Source organism: Littorina saxatilis, linkage group LG9 (assembly GCF_037325665.1).
Source record: "Littorina saxatilis isolate snail1 linkage group LG9, US_GU_Lsax_2.0, whole genome shotgun sequence".
NCBI classification, from domain to species: domain Eukaryota; kingdom Metazoa; phylum Mollusca; class Gastropoda; order Littorinimorpha; family Littorinidae; genus Littorina; species Littorina saxatilis.
Window position 1 is genome coordinate 19,804,834 of NC_090253.1, and position 17,522 is coordinate 19,822,355.

The 17,522-nt window shown below is 42.1% G+C and overlaps 3 protein-coding genes and 1 long non-coding RNA gene across 6 annotated transcripts in view; 3 read left to right on the top strand and 1 right to left on the bottom strand.

The window, feature by feature from the left end:
* LOC138975539 (E3 ubiquitin-protein ligase TRIM37-like) overlaps positions 1-6,312 on the top strand; it is a 54,172-nt gene extending 47,860 nt beyond the window's left edge. For all 3 annotated transcript variants that reach the window (XM_070348250.1, XM_070348248.1, XM_070348249.1), the window contains exon 23: positions 27-6,312. In XM_070348250.1, coding sequence (XP_070204351.1) covers positions 27-60 — 34 coding nt within the window. In that variant the 3' untranslated portion in view covers positions 61-6,312. The remainder of the gene's footprint in view (positions 1-26) is intronic.
* Positions 1-17,522, top strand: part of LOC138975554 (uncharacterized) — a 324,129-nt gene that overhangs the window by 91,086 nt on the left and 215,521 nt on the right. The window lies entirely within an intron of this gene.
* On the bottom strand, positions 6,670-10,604 carry LOC138975542 (uncharacterized). The gene is made up of 2 exons (XM_070348252.1): positions 9,712-10,604; positions 6,670-9,155 (listed from the first exon to the last, which is right to left on the bottom strand). The coding sequence occupies exons 1-2, from the start codon at positions 10,060-10,062 to the stop codon at positions 7,668-7,670; spliced, it is 1,839 nt and encodes a 612-aa protein (XP_070204353.1). The 5' UTR covers positions 10,063-10,604; the 3' UTR covers positions 6,670-7,667.
* On the top strand, positions 12,858-16,865 carry LOC138975543 (muscarinic acetylcholine receptor M3-like). The gene is made up of 3 exons (XM_070348253.1): positions 12,858-12,978; positions 13,121-13,595; positions 13,780-16,865. Exons 2-3 carry the CDS (start codon positions 13,242-13,244, stop codon positions 15,205-15,207), a joined length of 1,782 nt encoding a protein of 593 aa, XP_070204354.1. The 5' UTR covers positions 12,858-12,978; positions 13,121-13,241; the 3' UTR covers positions 15,208-16,865.

The following is a 17,522-nucleotide window of genomic DNA, read 5'->3' on the forward strand; positions in this document are numbered from 1 at the left end:
CTGATTGGCGTATTGATCTGTTTCAGGTCTGATTCTCCTGATGACCCCTCCATGGTGTAGACAGGATTACAACACACCTCATCACATTCGTATCCGAGTGTACCAGCATCTGTGTCAGTTGTAGTCATCTGCAGTTTGCTTTATTTTTACAGTGGTACCTGCCAGGTGAGGCCACTCTCAAGAGCCTTCTGTTGTCCTTCCGTCTGGTATTTTGATAAAAAAAATAACTGAAAGGAGACACCTTTTTGCTGCTCCTGAGGGTGTCCCTTCATCACAGGTACCACTGTTGTTGACTATTGGTGAAAACTTACAGATAGCTTGAATTTGTGAGATTTTAGTGTGACTGTGTGATCCATGATGTTTGAAGAATAGAGGTATTGAATTCAGACTGCTTGCATTTCGAAGTGAAATAAAGGCATAGGCTACGGATTGATATAGTGCATGTAGTTTTAAGGATGGCAAAGCCTTGTTTTTGTCTTTCTCTGGTGTGTTATAGGGATATGCTACTATTAAAAACTGAACAAATACAGCAGAAGGAAGAAAGGAACCGAAAAAGATTACATTTTTACACAGCATCCATGACCACTGTCTCCAGTAGCATTACATTTTTACATTGAATGTACATGTAGTTTCAGGGATGACAGAGTACTATTTTGTCATTCTCTGCTGTGTGATGTTTGAAAGTGAACCTTTACAATGAAACGAACAAAAGAGCCAACGGACACGGGCGTCATTTTCGCAGAACAACAATGGGTATAGTTATGATGTCTGCTGTGTTATTCCCATGCTTCAAAAGGACAGTATGTGTCTGTTCTGCCACTTTGTCATTCATTATAAACTTTACAGCCGATATCTCACCTACAGGCTACAGGTAAAAACAAATTTACTGTATTATTTTTGTTTTATTTTTGCGCCTGAACCATATTGCAATGTCTTACACTGTACAACAAACTGCTGCAAATAAGGGTGACTTCTCACCAGCCTAAATCAATGGATTATTTGTTGTAGGCTTCACTAAGCAATTAATTGGCTGTGTATCGAGTGATTCTTCTGTTGTTTAAAATGAAAAAAAAGAGTTTTGACTGTAAAACAACAATGCCTTGCTAAAATGTGATTGCTGAATAAGAACATTTTACAAATGTCTGTATGAGATTGTGTTGAGTGGCCAGTATTTTTCTCATGAGTGTTGTCGAGAATGGTTTTGAATGCTGTTCAATGCATGGAATAAAGAAGAACACAAGTATTGTGTGGCGTTTAGCCAAGGACCAATGAATTAGCAACAGGCTTCATTTATTACAGTGGCACCTGTCACAAATACGCTTCATTTAATTCAATGGTACTTGCAGGCAAGGGAATTGTCCGCCGAAAGGCAAATTTCCGCCAAAATATTTTTTTATTCCGCCGAAAAAGCTAAAGTGTTTGCCAAAAAAATAAATGGTGGAGGCAAAAATGGTTCTAAAAACTGAATTTAATGGCAAACTTGGAGCTCAGATGACACCAAATTGCACCATTTGGGTTCTTTGGAGAAACAAAAATTCCAGCGGAACCCCCTTGTAAGGCTAGGCGTTTCGCGCCGTCGACTTTGCTATTACTTACAGATTTTCAGCCTTTTTTACTTTTTTCAATTCCCATGCCTGTACTTGTCATTTGACATTTTGTTTTAGTACAGCGACACCTGTGGCACGTCATTACACTGTAGTGTTTGTAATCTTTGGTTGGAAGAGTGGTACATATCATTAGTAAGCTTCATTTAGTACAGTCTTACCTTATCTGTCACTGTGACACAAGAGGACACCTGTGGGAACAGCCAGAAGGGTTTTTTACATTGCAGGTGTCCTTATATTAGAGAGATGCTTTGGTTCAGTTTGTAGGGCAACGGATAATAGATAGAGATGTGTCTCCATTTGTGTGTGTAACAGGCTACATTTTATCATACGCTTTTTGCATGAAGCCAGGATGATTTCGTGAAAATAAACTGTATTGCTATGGATTTTGTTGCTGCATCATCATACTGTCATGGTTTTTGTCGCATCAGTCGTTGCGTGAGGTACTGTACTACAGTGAAAGGTGTTAAATAAGTTGTGTGCATTGTGCGTTATATTTGTGTGGTGCTTTATAATGTTGTCTTGGGAAGGCATACTGACACTGATTTGTGATAAATCTCTGCTCTTTGCACTCACTGATTATTTTGAAAGTTAAAGATGCAGTACCGCACTTGTACTACGTTACAAGCCCCTGGAGCAATTTTTTGATTAGTGCTTTTGTGAACAAGAAACAATTAACAAGTGGCCCTATCCCATCCCCCCCCCCCCCCCCCCCCTTCCCCGTCGTGATATAACCTTGAACGGTTGAAAACGACGTTAAACACCAAATAAAGAAAGAAAGTACCGCACTTGTCGTGTGACTGTGATCAGGTTCACCACCAGGGGCCAGTTTCATAAGCCAGAAACACAGTCGACCAACTGCAGTTGTCCGAGAGAACCACAGTAATCCGACGTTATCGGGTTTCACAAACAAAATTTCAGTCGGCCAACTGCGGGTCGTCTCACCGGAAGTCGGCCAAACACGGTGATGCTCTCCCCCCAACACTGTGTTCGGCTTACTGCGGTAAACCGAAAATAAATGTAATTATCCGTACAGTCAATGGCAGAATGCTCACACTGTTTTGGATTGTGAGCCAAACGTTGTGATTGTTCTTCGAAATGTATCTATCATGACGCAGTAATTCAGGAGACAAGTCAGGGTTATGTCTTGAAGACGTCACATTATGGCGTAAGAGGGTTAGACGTGACGCGAAGGAATTACTGAAAGTCTCGGTCATTGTTATTTTGAGCGGGCCGAGACTAGTTTTTCTTCGAAATCGGCCATTTCCACATGCGAATGAGCAAATGGAAGTGGTAATGTTGCTAAATTTAGCCCTCGACTTGGCCATTCGGATTACTGTATAGTCGGTCGACTGCGGTTGTCCGCGGGTGACGGTGATTCGCTCATTAAACGTGCTTTTCGGTGACCCGGCAATCAACCACAGTCGATCGACTGGGCAGTCGATCGATTGTCAGTCGGTTCACTGCTATCTTATGAAACTGGCCCCAAAGGTCTGTTCAGGCTTTTTCATGAAGTTCATCCTTCTACCGTATTTGACGGATTACAAGACGCACCGTTTTATAAGCCGCACCCTTGACATTTAACAAAAAAATTGGGACGAGCCACGTATAGGCCGCGTCACTATATTAGCCGCCGTCGAAAAAAATATAATCAGATCGTGTCAATCAATCAAAACAACCAGGCAAACGAAAGTACGGTATTTGGCGAAATCGGCTCCGAGAATAAACAAGTGAAACAAAGAAGAAAAGTGAAAAAGTTTGAAGAAAAATATCACACACACAATTTGTAACCAACACACACATGTAGTCCCGCCCAGAATAAGCTTTTATGGGATGATTTACGACTTTTGCGCAAATTTCAAGCAGACGAAAACACAACATGGCGGCTCTCGCTCCTCCAACTATCGCGAGACACAAAAAAACGAAATCTCGCGCACGCGAGATCCTGATACATCCGGTGTTTCTCTGTACGCTATCTTGTCACGACGACTTGTTGACAAACGAAGATTCGCGAAAGAAAGAGAAAAGCGCCGAGTCTTGAGTTCAGAGCTAATAAAGTACCAGTAATCGCCAATCGAGCGAAATGAAAATCCGCGGCGACTTCCATTAGGTGAATGCTATTCAAGTATAGGTAACGTTTTAGCCGCATCTTTTTATAAGCCGCAATGCGATTTTTAAAAAAAAAAGTCGCGGCTTGTAGTCCGTCAAATACGGTACTTGGACATCAACCTAAAATCTACGGAGAGGGAAATTCTTTTTCTGAATTGAATTGAAAGATTGTGGAATTTTGGAAATCCCTCCAGAACCACAACAAATTCCACTACAGTATAGTCCAGGCATGGGAATTGTCCGCCAAAAAAGCAAAAGTGTCCGCCGAAAAAATAAATTGGGGAGGCAAAAATGGTTCTTAAAACTGAATATAATGGCAAACTTGGATCTAAGATGACACCAAATTACACCAGTTGGGTTCTTTGGAGAGAAAAAAATTCCGCCCAAAATGCCCCCAAACCCCCCTAGCAGGGCTAGGCGCTTCGCGCCGTCGACTTTGCTATTACTTACAAATGTTCAGCCTTTTTTACTTTTTTCAATTCTCATGCCTGATAGTCTTTTATCCAGTGTAAACGCCCAAACAGATATGTGACGGTGAACGTGATGTTGCATGCAAGAATGATGGTACCTTAAAGTAAATTTTAGACAGTCATGACTGGAGTTGAAACACTTAAAATAATTAAGGGATTAAATTGAAACACTTGCAATAATGTAGGGCTTGAATTAAAGTATATCTGTTTTTCCAGGTCCCTCTGTGTACAATTATTTGAAGTTTTTTTAGGCAACCTTTTTCTTCTTTTGTTGTTTTGATTTTCATTATTCATTTCTTTCAAATGTTTGGTCAACTTACTTTTCTGTGATGGTACTTCAACAACCTGTGGAAGATGTTTCATTCTGGAATGTTTTACATTTTGGCATTCCCGCAGTGGGGCACTGCGGTTATGAAATTAAAGGCCCCTCCTGTTTTTGGAACCGCAGGAGCTTTCTAGTTTGCTGTTAGGTAGATTTTTGGTTCCTCTTTCCTGTCATGCTCTCTTTTTCTTCATGAATTCTTTTCTTTTTTCTGCCTTCTTGCTCATTCACCTGTATTTTTTCCAAAAATCTCTTCTCTTGCCGCTTGTCTCGCGATTCATGTATAGTTTAATCTGTTAGTGTTCTGATGTAAGTCCAGCAGTAGATAGGTTAAGCCTATTTTAACATACTGGAAACTGGTAATCTTCCAGTAGGTATTAATTTAGTTTTACTAAAGCCTGCTGGGACACAAGTAATGGGTTAGTGCATTTGTAAACAGGAATCGCTTGACAAGTGGCCCCCTTCATCCCCCCCTTCCTCGTCCTGATATGGCTCTGCGTAGTCGGCTGGACGTTAAGCAACAAATAAACAAACAAACATTTTGGCATTTCGTATTCCTCAGTCAGTACATGTACATGTGTTTACAGTACCAATGAATTTTCTCTCAAAATTTGAAGCTGTGTGATGGATTTGATATCTAATGCCAGAAATATTGTTTTTCATTTCCTTATTCATAAATGTGAGCAGGAATTTTGTCCATGAAAGGGCTATGTCTAAATGGATCACAATTTAGATAGAGATTTGGGTTTGAACGAGTGCTTTAAAGTGCTTGAATTGCCTTGACTGATGACGTCATTGAAAATGAAATGAAAATGACGTCATTGAGAAGTTTGTGATATTATTGTTTCTCTTTTTCTTCTTCTGCGTTCCCAAATCACTCTTTTCATTTTTGCATGCACTTGTCTTCTTTTCAACTCAGATTGCAGATACAGTACATGTATTTTTTTTGCATTTTTGTTGTTGTCAATAAGCAAAGTACACTTGGCAGTTTCTATTGCTCCTCAGTTTAGCGATGTGTGAAGGAAATTTGTCTTCTCTGAGGTTACATCTTGTCATCTATTGTTTTTATTTTTCATATGGAAAATAAACTTCTTCATCCAGAGCAGAATGTATTGCTCTCGGGATCATATGCGTGGGTGGGATTCTTCCGGTATATTCCGGAAATCCGGATTCGTAATATTTGTGGTGACGTTTTTTTGGTTGTTAATTATACAAATCCTTCAGCGTCTGGGGGCCCCCAGACCCCCCTTAAAACTCTTCAGGAATCATGACATTTTTCAGTCCCACCCATGCATATTGTTTTCCCGTGGTCACCAAAGAACGACTGACTTCAAGAGAAGCAATGCAATGAAATGGAAGTTCACAGTTAAAAGCACTTATTCTTTTGGTCTTTTTTTAAAATTTATTTTTTTGAAACTCTGACCTTGATTTAGGTGGATTTTTAATCAGCCTCTAATTCAAAAGATTAGAGATTAAAATTCCATGAATGTGATGGTACAATTGTATGGATTGAGCTTTGAAATTGAACTTTGCTGTGTGTACAGTTCAAATAAAAAAAATGTCTTTCATTATGAAACGAAAAGCATGTCACGCTTAATCATGTGTACAGTATCTGCTGAAATTGACTGTGAAGATGTCATATTTGTAATCATACTGCCAAATTGTCAAAGTGTATGTGTAGTGAATGTGCTCGTTCGAATGTAAAATGTGTTATTTTGTTTCCTGTGTATTTATTTCCAGTTCGAACAAAACTTGTTTGTGATTTCTTCTTTATTTGAAGACAAAATAAAGTTCCTTTGAAGTGGTATTCAGAAGAGATGCATTTTGTGTGTGTGGATAAGTATGAAGATCAATGATTTGTTCTTATTTTTGTGTGTGGAGAGCATGATTGCAGACAGGTTTTGTCCGTTTTAACACACACACACACCCACACACTCACACACACACACACACACACCACACACACACACACTCACACACTCACACACACACCACACACACACCCACACACTCACACACACACACACACACACACTCACACACACACACTCACTCACATGCTTGTGTGCACGTACAAAGCATCCTGCACGTTAACAAACACCTTTCAGTGCCCGAGCACACATAGTTGTGTTGTAAACAAAAACGCTTTAAAAGCGTGATTAGCCATTCAGTCATAATCGAATGCACTGAAATACATCAAGTTCGCTTTCGCCTTCCTTACTAAGGGTACAGAGAGAGAGAAAGACAGATATTTTTTTTAATTTTGAGTGTTATTTCAACGTCAAACAGTAAAAAGTCACAAAGTTAGGTCAAACGCAAAAATGAAGCTATCCAAAGACAAATACAGGATACAAGTGAATGCGCTCAAGAAAGTATAGGTCAATTTTTATTTTCGAAAATCGAACATTTCAGCGCGAGTTTTACTCAAACGGTTTTCTTTATTTTAAGCACATGTTCAATCAAACACTACACAACTGTAGGTTTTTGCATTCAGGAAGTTATAAGGGGTACAACATTATCTCCTTTGAGGTTCAAATTCCAATCAAGTTTTTAAGAAGTGAAAAAACACACGCGCACAAACTTCAATACTTGACAGAATCGCATTTGAGTGTCATTTGCAACAACAAAAAAGTTCTAATAAAGACATAATTTCCGCAAAACACCGAGACACACAACCCAGATCATTAGGTCTAAGTCGTCGATGTTCATTGTGGTAAGGCTTTCCAGGGCTATAGGTGTTTGAAAACCTAGTGGTAAGGACCTCACCCCCGAAATCTTGAGGTCCTGGGTTCGAATCTCTGTAGAGGCAAACTACCTCTCAATCCCTCTTGGAAATAAAGTTTGTGGCTCAGCCCTGAGTGCGTAAACAGGAAGTCAAGCGTTGAACGACGCCGTCAAGGTCATGCAGGTAGTGTAGGTCGGGTTTCAGACCGCGCCGTTCGCTGTACAACATTCGGTACAGGATTCTTACCCCTATCTTTTCAAACACATAGCCCCGGATATTCACAGAAAGACCTCAGAATATTTCAAAATGAATGCGACCAACATTACCGGGACACAATGACTGAATCCAATTCGTGAGCCTAAATCGTCGTGGTATGAGATCTCCAGTTTCCCTGTGGTCTAGGAGATAAGTGATCCAAAAGACTGTCTGTGTTACTGTTAGCATTTCTCTGACAAGATGGCGTCAGTCACCAGACTACACTGCGACAACATCAATAAGGAAGCATCCAGGCGCGTTCTCTCCTCGTCCTCTGAACTACCGGGACAACACGAAGTCAACAGTTCAAAGTAGCCTCGCTTGAATACCGTGTTCATGACGCCGTACACGATCCAGTTTACTGCGTTGTTGAGGAATACGAAGAAGTTGCCGAGGATGACGACTTCCGGTGACACGTTGAATTGCCAGGTCACCACGATGATGACGCCGTAAGGAGCGAAAGAGAAGATGGTGAGAAGGAAGACGACGAAGAGAGAACGGACGAAGGCCATCTCTCTGGCTTTCTTCTTCTTGCGTAGCTTCTGCAGGTCTTGTGCGGTGGTGTTTCGGTGGTTGCGTGTTCGATGTGGTAATGTAGAGCTGATGAAGGTTGGCTTCCCTGATACGGATGCCGCTGAGCACGACAAATGTGATGCATGTGATGATGGTGACCTTGCATACCCCACTGTATCAGGGTCTAAGCTTTCTGTAGACCAGTCCATGTCCACTACAACACCATGTAAGCGTTCTGAAGACCCCATAGCTTCTGAATGCCCGCCTTCATTATCTTTGATATTCTCACCAACGACAGGTCGCTCATTTGTTGGAGAACTTTCGAGACCTTCATCAGTGTCACTGTCGGTTTCGTCTGTTCCTTTGGCGTTATCAAGCTCCACTTTAGAGTCACTATCCACGCCGGATGACTCAGGGGTCTTGTATGTTGAATTCAGAGGTGGATTTAGGCCTATGAAATCTGTGTCCTCGGTTGTTGGAAGATGAGCTTCTATGCCAGCCACAACTCTCTTGTCTGATTCATTTTTCTCTTTACCAGCATGGCAGAGAAACGATTCAGCTGCTTCCTCACCGCCATCTTTCTTTTCTGTTACAAGAGAGTGATCTTCATGGCTCAGTCTCGAAACAGAGCGGTTGCTTCTCGTGTTTTCTACACTAGAAATTTCTATACGACCTTCGTTTCTTTTTGCGGCTGAAGCAGCTCTAACAGCAGTACTGGGAAGGCGTTTCGTCTTATCCTTCTTCACAAGAGCTTTTACTTTGGCCAGTTCTTGCTGTCGCCTCCTCTCCTCTCTCTTTACCAGCTGATAGCGTCTTGTGCTGCTCACGCGGGCTCGCCTCCAGTAGCGAAAAATGGCCAAGTTACAATATGCAGTGAGCAGAATCGGAACGATCACGCAAACGATGACTATGATCTTAACATAGCTGACCCCTCCTCGTCGGCTAAGAGAGCAAAAGTGGGTGACCTTGTTGTACCGGTAGGAGGTCTCTCCTGTTCCCTCCAGTACAGGTGTCAGGGCGAGGAGGAGGCTGGCCAGCCAGATGAGGAGGCACCAAGCCACAGTGCGAGGCAGCGTGAAGACACGGCTGTACAGGTGAGAGTGACACACGTGCAGGTAGCGGTTGAGGGAGATGCTCACCAAGAACAATATGGATGCCTGCAGTAGAAAGGACATCACAAGGTTAAAGTTATGTCACGAAGAGTTGTAGGATATTGTTAAGAGATGGACAGAGGACGGTCGGAAGAAGGATGAACTCTCCATTTTTTTTTAATAAGAACACAAACAATTCTTTAATCAATAGCTTTATCCTTGTACAGAGATATGCAACACCGACACTCACACAATCCATAGGCCTGTACTCTCAACTATTATATGAAGTCTTATATCGCGCGCGTATCTCCAGACTCGGACTCAAGGCGCAGGGATCTATTTATGCCGTGTGAGATGGAATTTTTTACACACTACATCACGCATTCACATCGACCAGCAGATCGCAGCCATTTTGGCGCATATCCTACTTTTCACGGCCTTTTATTCCAAGTCACACGGGTATTCAACTCATACATCCACATACAAATCCACATATAACTGAATCAAACAAATAATCAAACATGCATTAAGAAATAATAAAGGGACAGCAGTCACTGTCACGTGACAGCTGTAAACTGGAGGAAGTCAACTCAGTTAATTTCTTGGGATTACCACCACTTACCACACACAAAGTAGCCACAATGACTCCGTTGACGACGCAGTGAGTCTCATTGACGACGGGATGACGCTTCAGCAATAGGTCAAGGACGAAGAAGGTGAACCAGTACCCCAAAGTCACAAGGTCAGCCAAGGACAAGTTGGCAACGAACAGAATATGCACCCTGTGTTTGTACTTTCTGAACTGTTTGAAGATGACGGCTAGAAACAAGAAATTTCCGACAACGCCGCTGACGATCATGATGATGCCTGCCGCGATGAAGGCCGAGAGAGCTGCGTGACGGATCTCCACGCCAACGAAATCTGGAGATGTTTTGTTGACCGTCGGCTGACTGTCTGTACTGTTGAGCACCATGGTTCTGCTCACGATGTGCTCAGTGAGAAGCAGATTGTTCGTCCTTGATGCCTTCCTTAATTGAGTCTGAAGTTGACTTCGCGAAGACTTCACGAAGTTTTTTTTAAGAACTCAGCACCAACAATTCCTGCAGCGAGCTTCGTGACGTAGATCTCGCCCAATGATGATAAAGTTTTACAGTTTTACCAATACATTAAAGAGACAATGCCCCGGTATAGGCCACGTGTAACTGCGAGGATGCTACTGTCCTCAACCGTTCAATAAGAATTTAGTTTCACTTGTTAACGTTTTGTAAATCTGTCACCATCCGTTATTGGTCGTTTGTCAATTGCAGAGCACCGCGATCGCTTGTTGCTTGGGATTGAATTTGACGACTACTCAGCTGAAAACGGCGTTGCTTTGTTCGCTTGAGTCCTCTTGCCAAACTTCAGCGTACATTATGTAAAACGGCGGTGGTGACTTAATTAGGCCAGAAGCCTGAGAAGGTAAATGAAGTAGAGCCCCCGACAAGTCTCTAGCTGTACCGTCGATCCCTTGTTCCGTGCAATTGATTCACGTGTCAGGGCAAAAAGCGCCCAAGAAAACAAGGTCTTGACGAACCGGAGACTTTCTTTCCAAGAGGCAGCTAGGTAATATAAAAAGTAACCAGAGAAAAGCTTGCTAAGCTGTTTTAGTACAATGAATACTTCCCTCTTTGTTTTGCGTTGGTGATCTTTGTAGCTTGAGATACTTAGAAACAAGAGAACAAAGCGCTGTCCTGTCTTGGGATGAACGGTTTCCTGACACTTATTCAGCATTGAAATACTTCAACCACAAAAACAAAGCGGCGAAACAAGACTTCCTTCCCCTCCGGATTTTCCATCAAAAAAGGGAGATCACACGCGGCATGCATGCATTCATGCACGCACACACGCACGCAAGCACACACGCAAGCACACACACACACACACACACACACACACACACACACACACAAGTTAGCACACACACACACACGCACACACACACGCACACACACACACGCACCGCCACACACACACACACACACACGCGCGCGCGCGCGCGCAATGTTTTATCTGCTTCGAAGATAGCAGCTTTCTGTTTTATCCCTGAAACATCTTACGCTAGTAGCAGGAAGCTTTTAGTTATTAGTTATTCTTCACTACTAATGACAACATTGGGTGTCTCTCTTTCAAAGTGATGAATTATTAGTTTGTATTACGATACCTTTGGAAAACTATTCTTATATGTTATTACGATACCTTTGGAAAAATTCTTATGTGATACCTTTGGAAAACTATTCTAATTAACTCTAATCCAACAACTTACCTTTCTTGTTTTTTTTTATTCTTTATTCTTATGTGTGTATGGGTAGGTGAAGAAACAGCACATGCAATGCCAGTCTGATCAGTACTAATCCATTAACCCATAATGGCATATTGTGCTGCTTTTCTTTTTATAGCTTTATATTCCTTAGTAATGTGGCTCACTACACACATAATTATTTTCAGCTTTCCTGTTACAGCTTTCAAATTTCAGCCTCAGTTCCTCTTCTCTGTCACAAATAGCAAATATTGACTTTTATACATTTATTTGGAGATTTTTTCGAAGATAACGACTGAAGAGTCGCCAGCGAATAAATGAGTAAAATTGAAAAGAAAGAAGTTCGATTTTCGACCTGAAACACCTGCTTTTGTTAATAATTTCTTTATTAATGCTGTCTATAATTTTTCGTTGGGATACGATAACTGGGCGTGTGACCCATTTCAATGTTCAAAGAATTAGATTCATTTCTGTCGCAAGAAGTGTGCACTTGTTTAGTTTTGTTTGAGTGTTTGTTTGTCTTCATTGTCCTTATTGTTATTTTTAAATCCCGTCTTCATACATTATTCCTTTTATGATTGCTAAAGAGGAAGAAGTTCTGTTTGATTTCCTAGTCTGCATACCAAACGTTTTTCTTACAAGAGACTATGACCACAGGCACACACACAGACATCCACCGGCACGGTTGGCCTAGTGGTAAGGTGTCCCCCCCCCCCCCCCCCCCCCCGTGATCGGGAGGTCGTGGATTCGAACCCCGGCCGGGTCATACCTAAGACTTTAAAATTGGCAATCTAATGGCTGCTCCGCCTGGCGTCTGGCATTATGGGGTTAGTGCTAGCTAGGACTGGTTGGTCCGCTGTCAGAACAATGTGACTGGGTGAGACATGAAGCCTGTGCTGCGACTTCTGTCTTGTGTGTGGCGCACGTTATATGTCAAAGCAGCACCGCCCTGATATGGCCCTTCGTGGTCGGCTGGGCGTTAAACAAACAAACAAACAAACAAACAAACAAACAAACAGAGACATCCACAGACACAAACACATACTCACACACACACACACACACACACACACACACACACACACACACACACACACACACACACACACACACACACACACACACACTCGCACCGTGAGTTCAAATCCACTTTAACATAAGATCATGTCTGCATATTTTGATATCGGTTACATCCGAATGTGGCTTTAGAAGCAATATAGACAGCTATGTATTCGAAGAAAAAACAAATTAAGAAAAGCCTAAAAGAAGGAAAGAAACGTCAATTGCTTGAACATTATTTGTTTACGATGTTTGCCTGCGAATAGGAGCTTGTGTGCACTTATAATCACGTGCAAAACAGGAAAACACTTGTTGTTCATGAAGTAGGCTACTGTGCGAAATTCACACTAACTTAGCCATAAACGACGTTTGGTCGTCTACTTCCGCATTTCATCTCATGCGGATGTTTTGGTGAGACGAGTCTTTTATGTCATTTGGAGTTTCCTTGTTTTCAAAGAAGCTCCTAGAGCCAGAGAATGGATAAACTTGTACTGCGTTCAGTTTATAAAAACGAACACTGTTGATGAAGGCCAGGTACGCACATGCTAGCAGAAAGGAAATAAACGGGTATGGATCGTTTGGGAACCAGCGTTGAAAAAAGCACAAAAAACGACCAGATACGCAAATACTCGGAGGAAGTGAATGAGGTTTTAATTCTTTTGGCTTGACTTTCAAGGTTCAACTGTGTTTCAACTATCAAAACTACAACGACACAAAAAGGGATCTGCAGACGAGACTGCCCTGATTGTGTTTACAAAAAATCAGAGCAACAAGAGTAGACCAGATTAAAGTTCAACATGGCCACGACGCCATTGTATCCGGAAAGCCCGAAGAATGCCTCAGAAACATTGCCAGATTTTGTTGGTGGCGACATAAATACTGGTGCACGTGTAACTTTCATCATAATGGGCGTCGTCATGGTTTTATCCGGGTTCATCGGAAACTGTTTGCTTCTACTCGTCATCTTCAAGCAGTTCAAACGCCACCAGAGCGTTCATATTCTGTTCGTGGCCAACTTGTCCTTGGCTGACCTTGTCACCATGGGATACTGGTTCACCTTCTTCGTCCTTGACCTCATTTTGAATCGTCAGCCGGTCGTAAACTATGCTCACTGCGTCTTCAATGGAGTCCTTGTGGCTGCAATGTACCTGGTAAGTTTCTCCAATGTATTTCAATATATTGCTTTGTACTTTGCATCAAAAGAATATGCTTCGTAAAGTGATTAAAAACAAATGTTCAAACCTCGTCAACATGAATCTGCACTTTGGCATTAAAGCCGTATTGTCAAAAACGTGTGTTTGACTTTGAAACTAGCGCATATCTAATTTATTGCAGGCGTCAGTGTCCTTCCTGGTGAGCATCTCCCTCAACCGATACCTGCACGTGTGTCACTTTCACCTGTACAGCCGTGTCTTCACGCTACCTCGCACTGTGGCTTGGTGCCTCTTGGTGTGGCTGGGCAGCTTCTTCATCGCCTTCCTGCCTGTCGTGGACAACATGGAGAACACCAACTATCGCTACAATCCTGTCACTCGATTCTGCTCCTACAACCGCGCAAGAGTCAACTACACCAAGATCATAGCTCTGGTGTACGCCATCTTTCCCATGTTGTTTGTCGCCTACTGCAACTTCGCCATTTTCCGCTACTGGAAACGAGGTAGACTACGCACAAGCCAACGCAATCCGCTGGTTGAGAGGATGGCAGCCAAACGACAGAAACTTGTTGCCAGGGTAAGGGGGGCTGTGAAGAGGGATAAGGGGGTATGCTCTGCGGCTGAAACAATAACTGAGAGAAATGAGGAGCCCGTAGAACCGACCACAAGCGAAGTCTTGGGGCCCGACGCCCAGGGGACTGTCGAGATCGTGAACAACAGAGACTTGAATCCTGAAGACGGAAAGAGTGTGGAGTCAGTGTACCCCAGTCAGTGTCAAAACAGCGACGAGGCTGAATGCACTGTTTCTGACACTGATCCAGATGCTATTGTTTATGTCGCTGACGGCAAAGTCAGAGTTGATGACGAAAACTCCGACCATTCTTTGTCAAGCGGACCCGTGGACGCAAACTCTGAAGACCTTGTCAATGGATGCGAAGAAAACTTAGAAAGCGAAGACAACGAAGTTGTTGCCTGTCCAGGGAGACAGTTTGATGCTGTGGAAACGCAAAGCTCTGTAGCTGTTGACGACATTGAAAATACTTCTCAGCAACCACCAAAATGCCCAGAAGCTGCCAAGAAAGGCGCAACACCATCATTACCGACGCCAACAATACATATTATTTCAGGGCCCCCTCCAATGCGTCGGAAACGCACACCAGCCAAGCAAGCTGAAAAGATTCCAAGAACAGCCAAGCAAGACGCGAAAGAGCGAGCCAAGGGAACCAAATCCAGAGAGGTGGCCTTCGTCCGTTCTCTCTTCGTCGTCTTTCTTCTTGCGGTTGTTACGTTCATCCCGTACGGCGCTATGACCGTTCTCGGTACGTTAGTCAGCCTGTCGTCTGAGTTGGTCATCCTGGGCAACTTGTTCCTGTTCTTCAACAACTCGGTGAATTGGATCGTGTACGGCGTCATGAGCCCGGCCTTCAGACAGGGCTACGTTCACTGCTCGCGGAAAATACTCACAGCCTGCTGTTCCTGGAATAAAGCTTGTCGGGAGGTCATGAAACTCAACGTATCGCTCAGCAGTCTCGTCAGGCCAACAGCTCAAGGAAGTAACGTCACCACCAGTGATATTAGCCCTTCGACTACGTCACAAACTTCCCTTTGAGCTTATTACTGGATGACCCCCCAAACATGCCACCCATAATAATGCTAATAACTCATAAACTACTACTGTGTTTTACTTCATATTTGGTGTACATTAGCTTGAGATATGGGATGGCAAGTTCACATGATAGTTTATACGTTCAATTTGTTCACTTTTATGCTCTTTCGGGAAAAAAAAATCAAAATTTGGGGATTGACGCAAAAATACGAGATCTGGCACTGAGTGGTAGCGACACTAACACGATTTAGGCCTCCAGATTTTCATGTGTTGGTTTTTCTGAGTGATCTTGCATTTAAAAAAACCACCATCCTCAGACAATTAGATGAGTTTAAACAGCGATTACAGGAAGTGTGGAGGGTGCAAGTCAGATGAGTTTAGCCAATACTCAGTGTCAAACCTACTACTTTTGAGGCATTCTCCGAATTTGAAAAATATTCTTTAAAAACTGTAAAAATAAAACCACTTGACTTACATACTTCAAGTTTGTGGAATTAACATTCAACATCTCAGGCTAATGTACACCAAATAGGAAGGAAATTGCTGAAGTAATTAGGGAGTTATTAGCATTTTAATGGGTGGAATTGTTTTTGGGGTCACCTTGTACTATGAAGCAGAAGATGATGACGCAGGCTGCTTTGCCTGCTTTTCTTCACAGGTCCTTGAGACGATTTTGATGCCAACATTTCAAGGTAGCCAATACTTTTGTATTTTCAGTGGTTTTAGTATAAATGTTATCTATGTTTTGAACTTGTGATTCCTATGAAATGCTGTGATTTTTACGTGTTGTAATATCTATGCATACGATCCGATCTATGCAAACGATCTGAAGTTGTATTGAATTTAACAGAATTGCATTGGATTTTCACTGTACTCTAGATCTGTTTCAACTAAAGTAGGTAAACAACACCTGAACCGATATTTTTAAATAGATATTTTAAAGACATTCAGAGCGATCGTTCTTCTCGCGGAAATCACTGCTCAACATTTATCAACTGGATATCAAGACAGTTTTCAGTTGAATAAAGTAATGAGTGTGTGTGTGTGTGTGTGTGTGTGTGTGTGTGTGTGTGTGTGTGTGTGTGTGTGTGTGTGTGTGTGTGAGAGAGAGAGAGAGAAACAAAAGAGAGAGAGAGAGAGAGAGAGAGAGAGAGAGAGAGAGAGAGAGAGAGAGAGAGAGAGAGAGATGATGATGATGATGATGATGATGATGGAACTTTATTTTTCAAGGATAGAGGTTTAAGGTGACGCCTTTTCTTACAACCGGTCCTTACTTCTAATATACATGTCTAATAAATGATAAACAAGTAAAGCAACATGAAAAATAAACAAATTAAACGAACGACCCAGCAAACAATCGACAAGTAAGCACAAAATGACAAAATAAGCAACATACAAATCAAAAGCGAAACATGCAACATGTTAATTGAGGTTACACATGTAAAGTGATCGACGGTAAAATTCACACAATACCAACGTTCACACTAATGCTTACAATGATTATATGGTGTAAATGATGATGATGAAGATGATGATGATGATGATGATGATGATGAAGATGATGATGATGATGATGATGATGATGATGCTGCTGCTGCTGATTTGATGATGATAATGATGATGATGATGTTGATGATGATGATGGAAAATCGCAACATAAATTCCACATACTACATGTAACAAAGAACATATTTTTGTAATTCATAGAGAGAGAGAGAGAGAGAGAGAGAGAGAGAGAGAGAGAGAGAGAGAGAGAGAGAGAGAGAGAGAGAGAGAGAGAGAGAGAGAGAGAGAGAGAGAATCTGAACTAAACTGCACTAAACTTTATTTCACAAGGAAGAAGATTCAAGGCTCGGCCTTTTCCTACAATCTGTCCTTGAGATACACAGACAAACACACACACACACACACACACACACACACACACACACACACACACACACACACACATATACGCACACACACAAACGAACACACACACACACACACACATACACACACACACAGAGACAAACACACACACACACACACACACACACACACACACCCGCGCGCGCGCAGTACATATCTGTTTTAAAGATAGCGTGAGTTCTGATACATCTTACGCGAGAAGCAGGAAACTTTATACATTTACTTGGAGAGAAGTCAAGAAAAATCATCCATTGTTGCTCCACATAAGACAAATCAACAAAGTAAACATTTTGGTTTACAAATGTACAAGAAACAAAGCAAACCCAGAGTTGAACATAGTTTTATATATTTATAGAAGTTGACCTATTTATACTATGTTGATAAGGCTGGAGTCTAACCCTTGTAAA

Excerpts from the sequence above, each read along its gene's own strand:
- LOC138975543 (XM_070348253.1), top strand. The coding sequence starts at position 13,242 with ATGGCCACGACGCCATTGTATCCGGAAAGCCCGAAGAATGCCTCAGAA. Across the intron at positions 13,596-13,779 it reads TTGTGGCTGCAATGTACCTG|GCGTCAGTGTCCTTCCTGGT; the intron begins GTAAGTTTCTCC and ends AATTTATTGCAG.
- LOC138975542 (XM_070348252.1), bottom strand. The coding sequence starts at position 10,062 with ATGGTGCTCAACAGTACAGACAGTCAGCCGACGGTCAACAAAACATCT. Across the intron at positions 9,156-9,711 it reads TTGTGGCTACTTTGTGTGTG|GCATCCATATTGTTCTTGGT; the intron begins GTAAGTGGTGGT and ends TTTCTACTGCAG.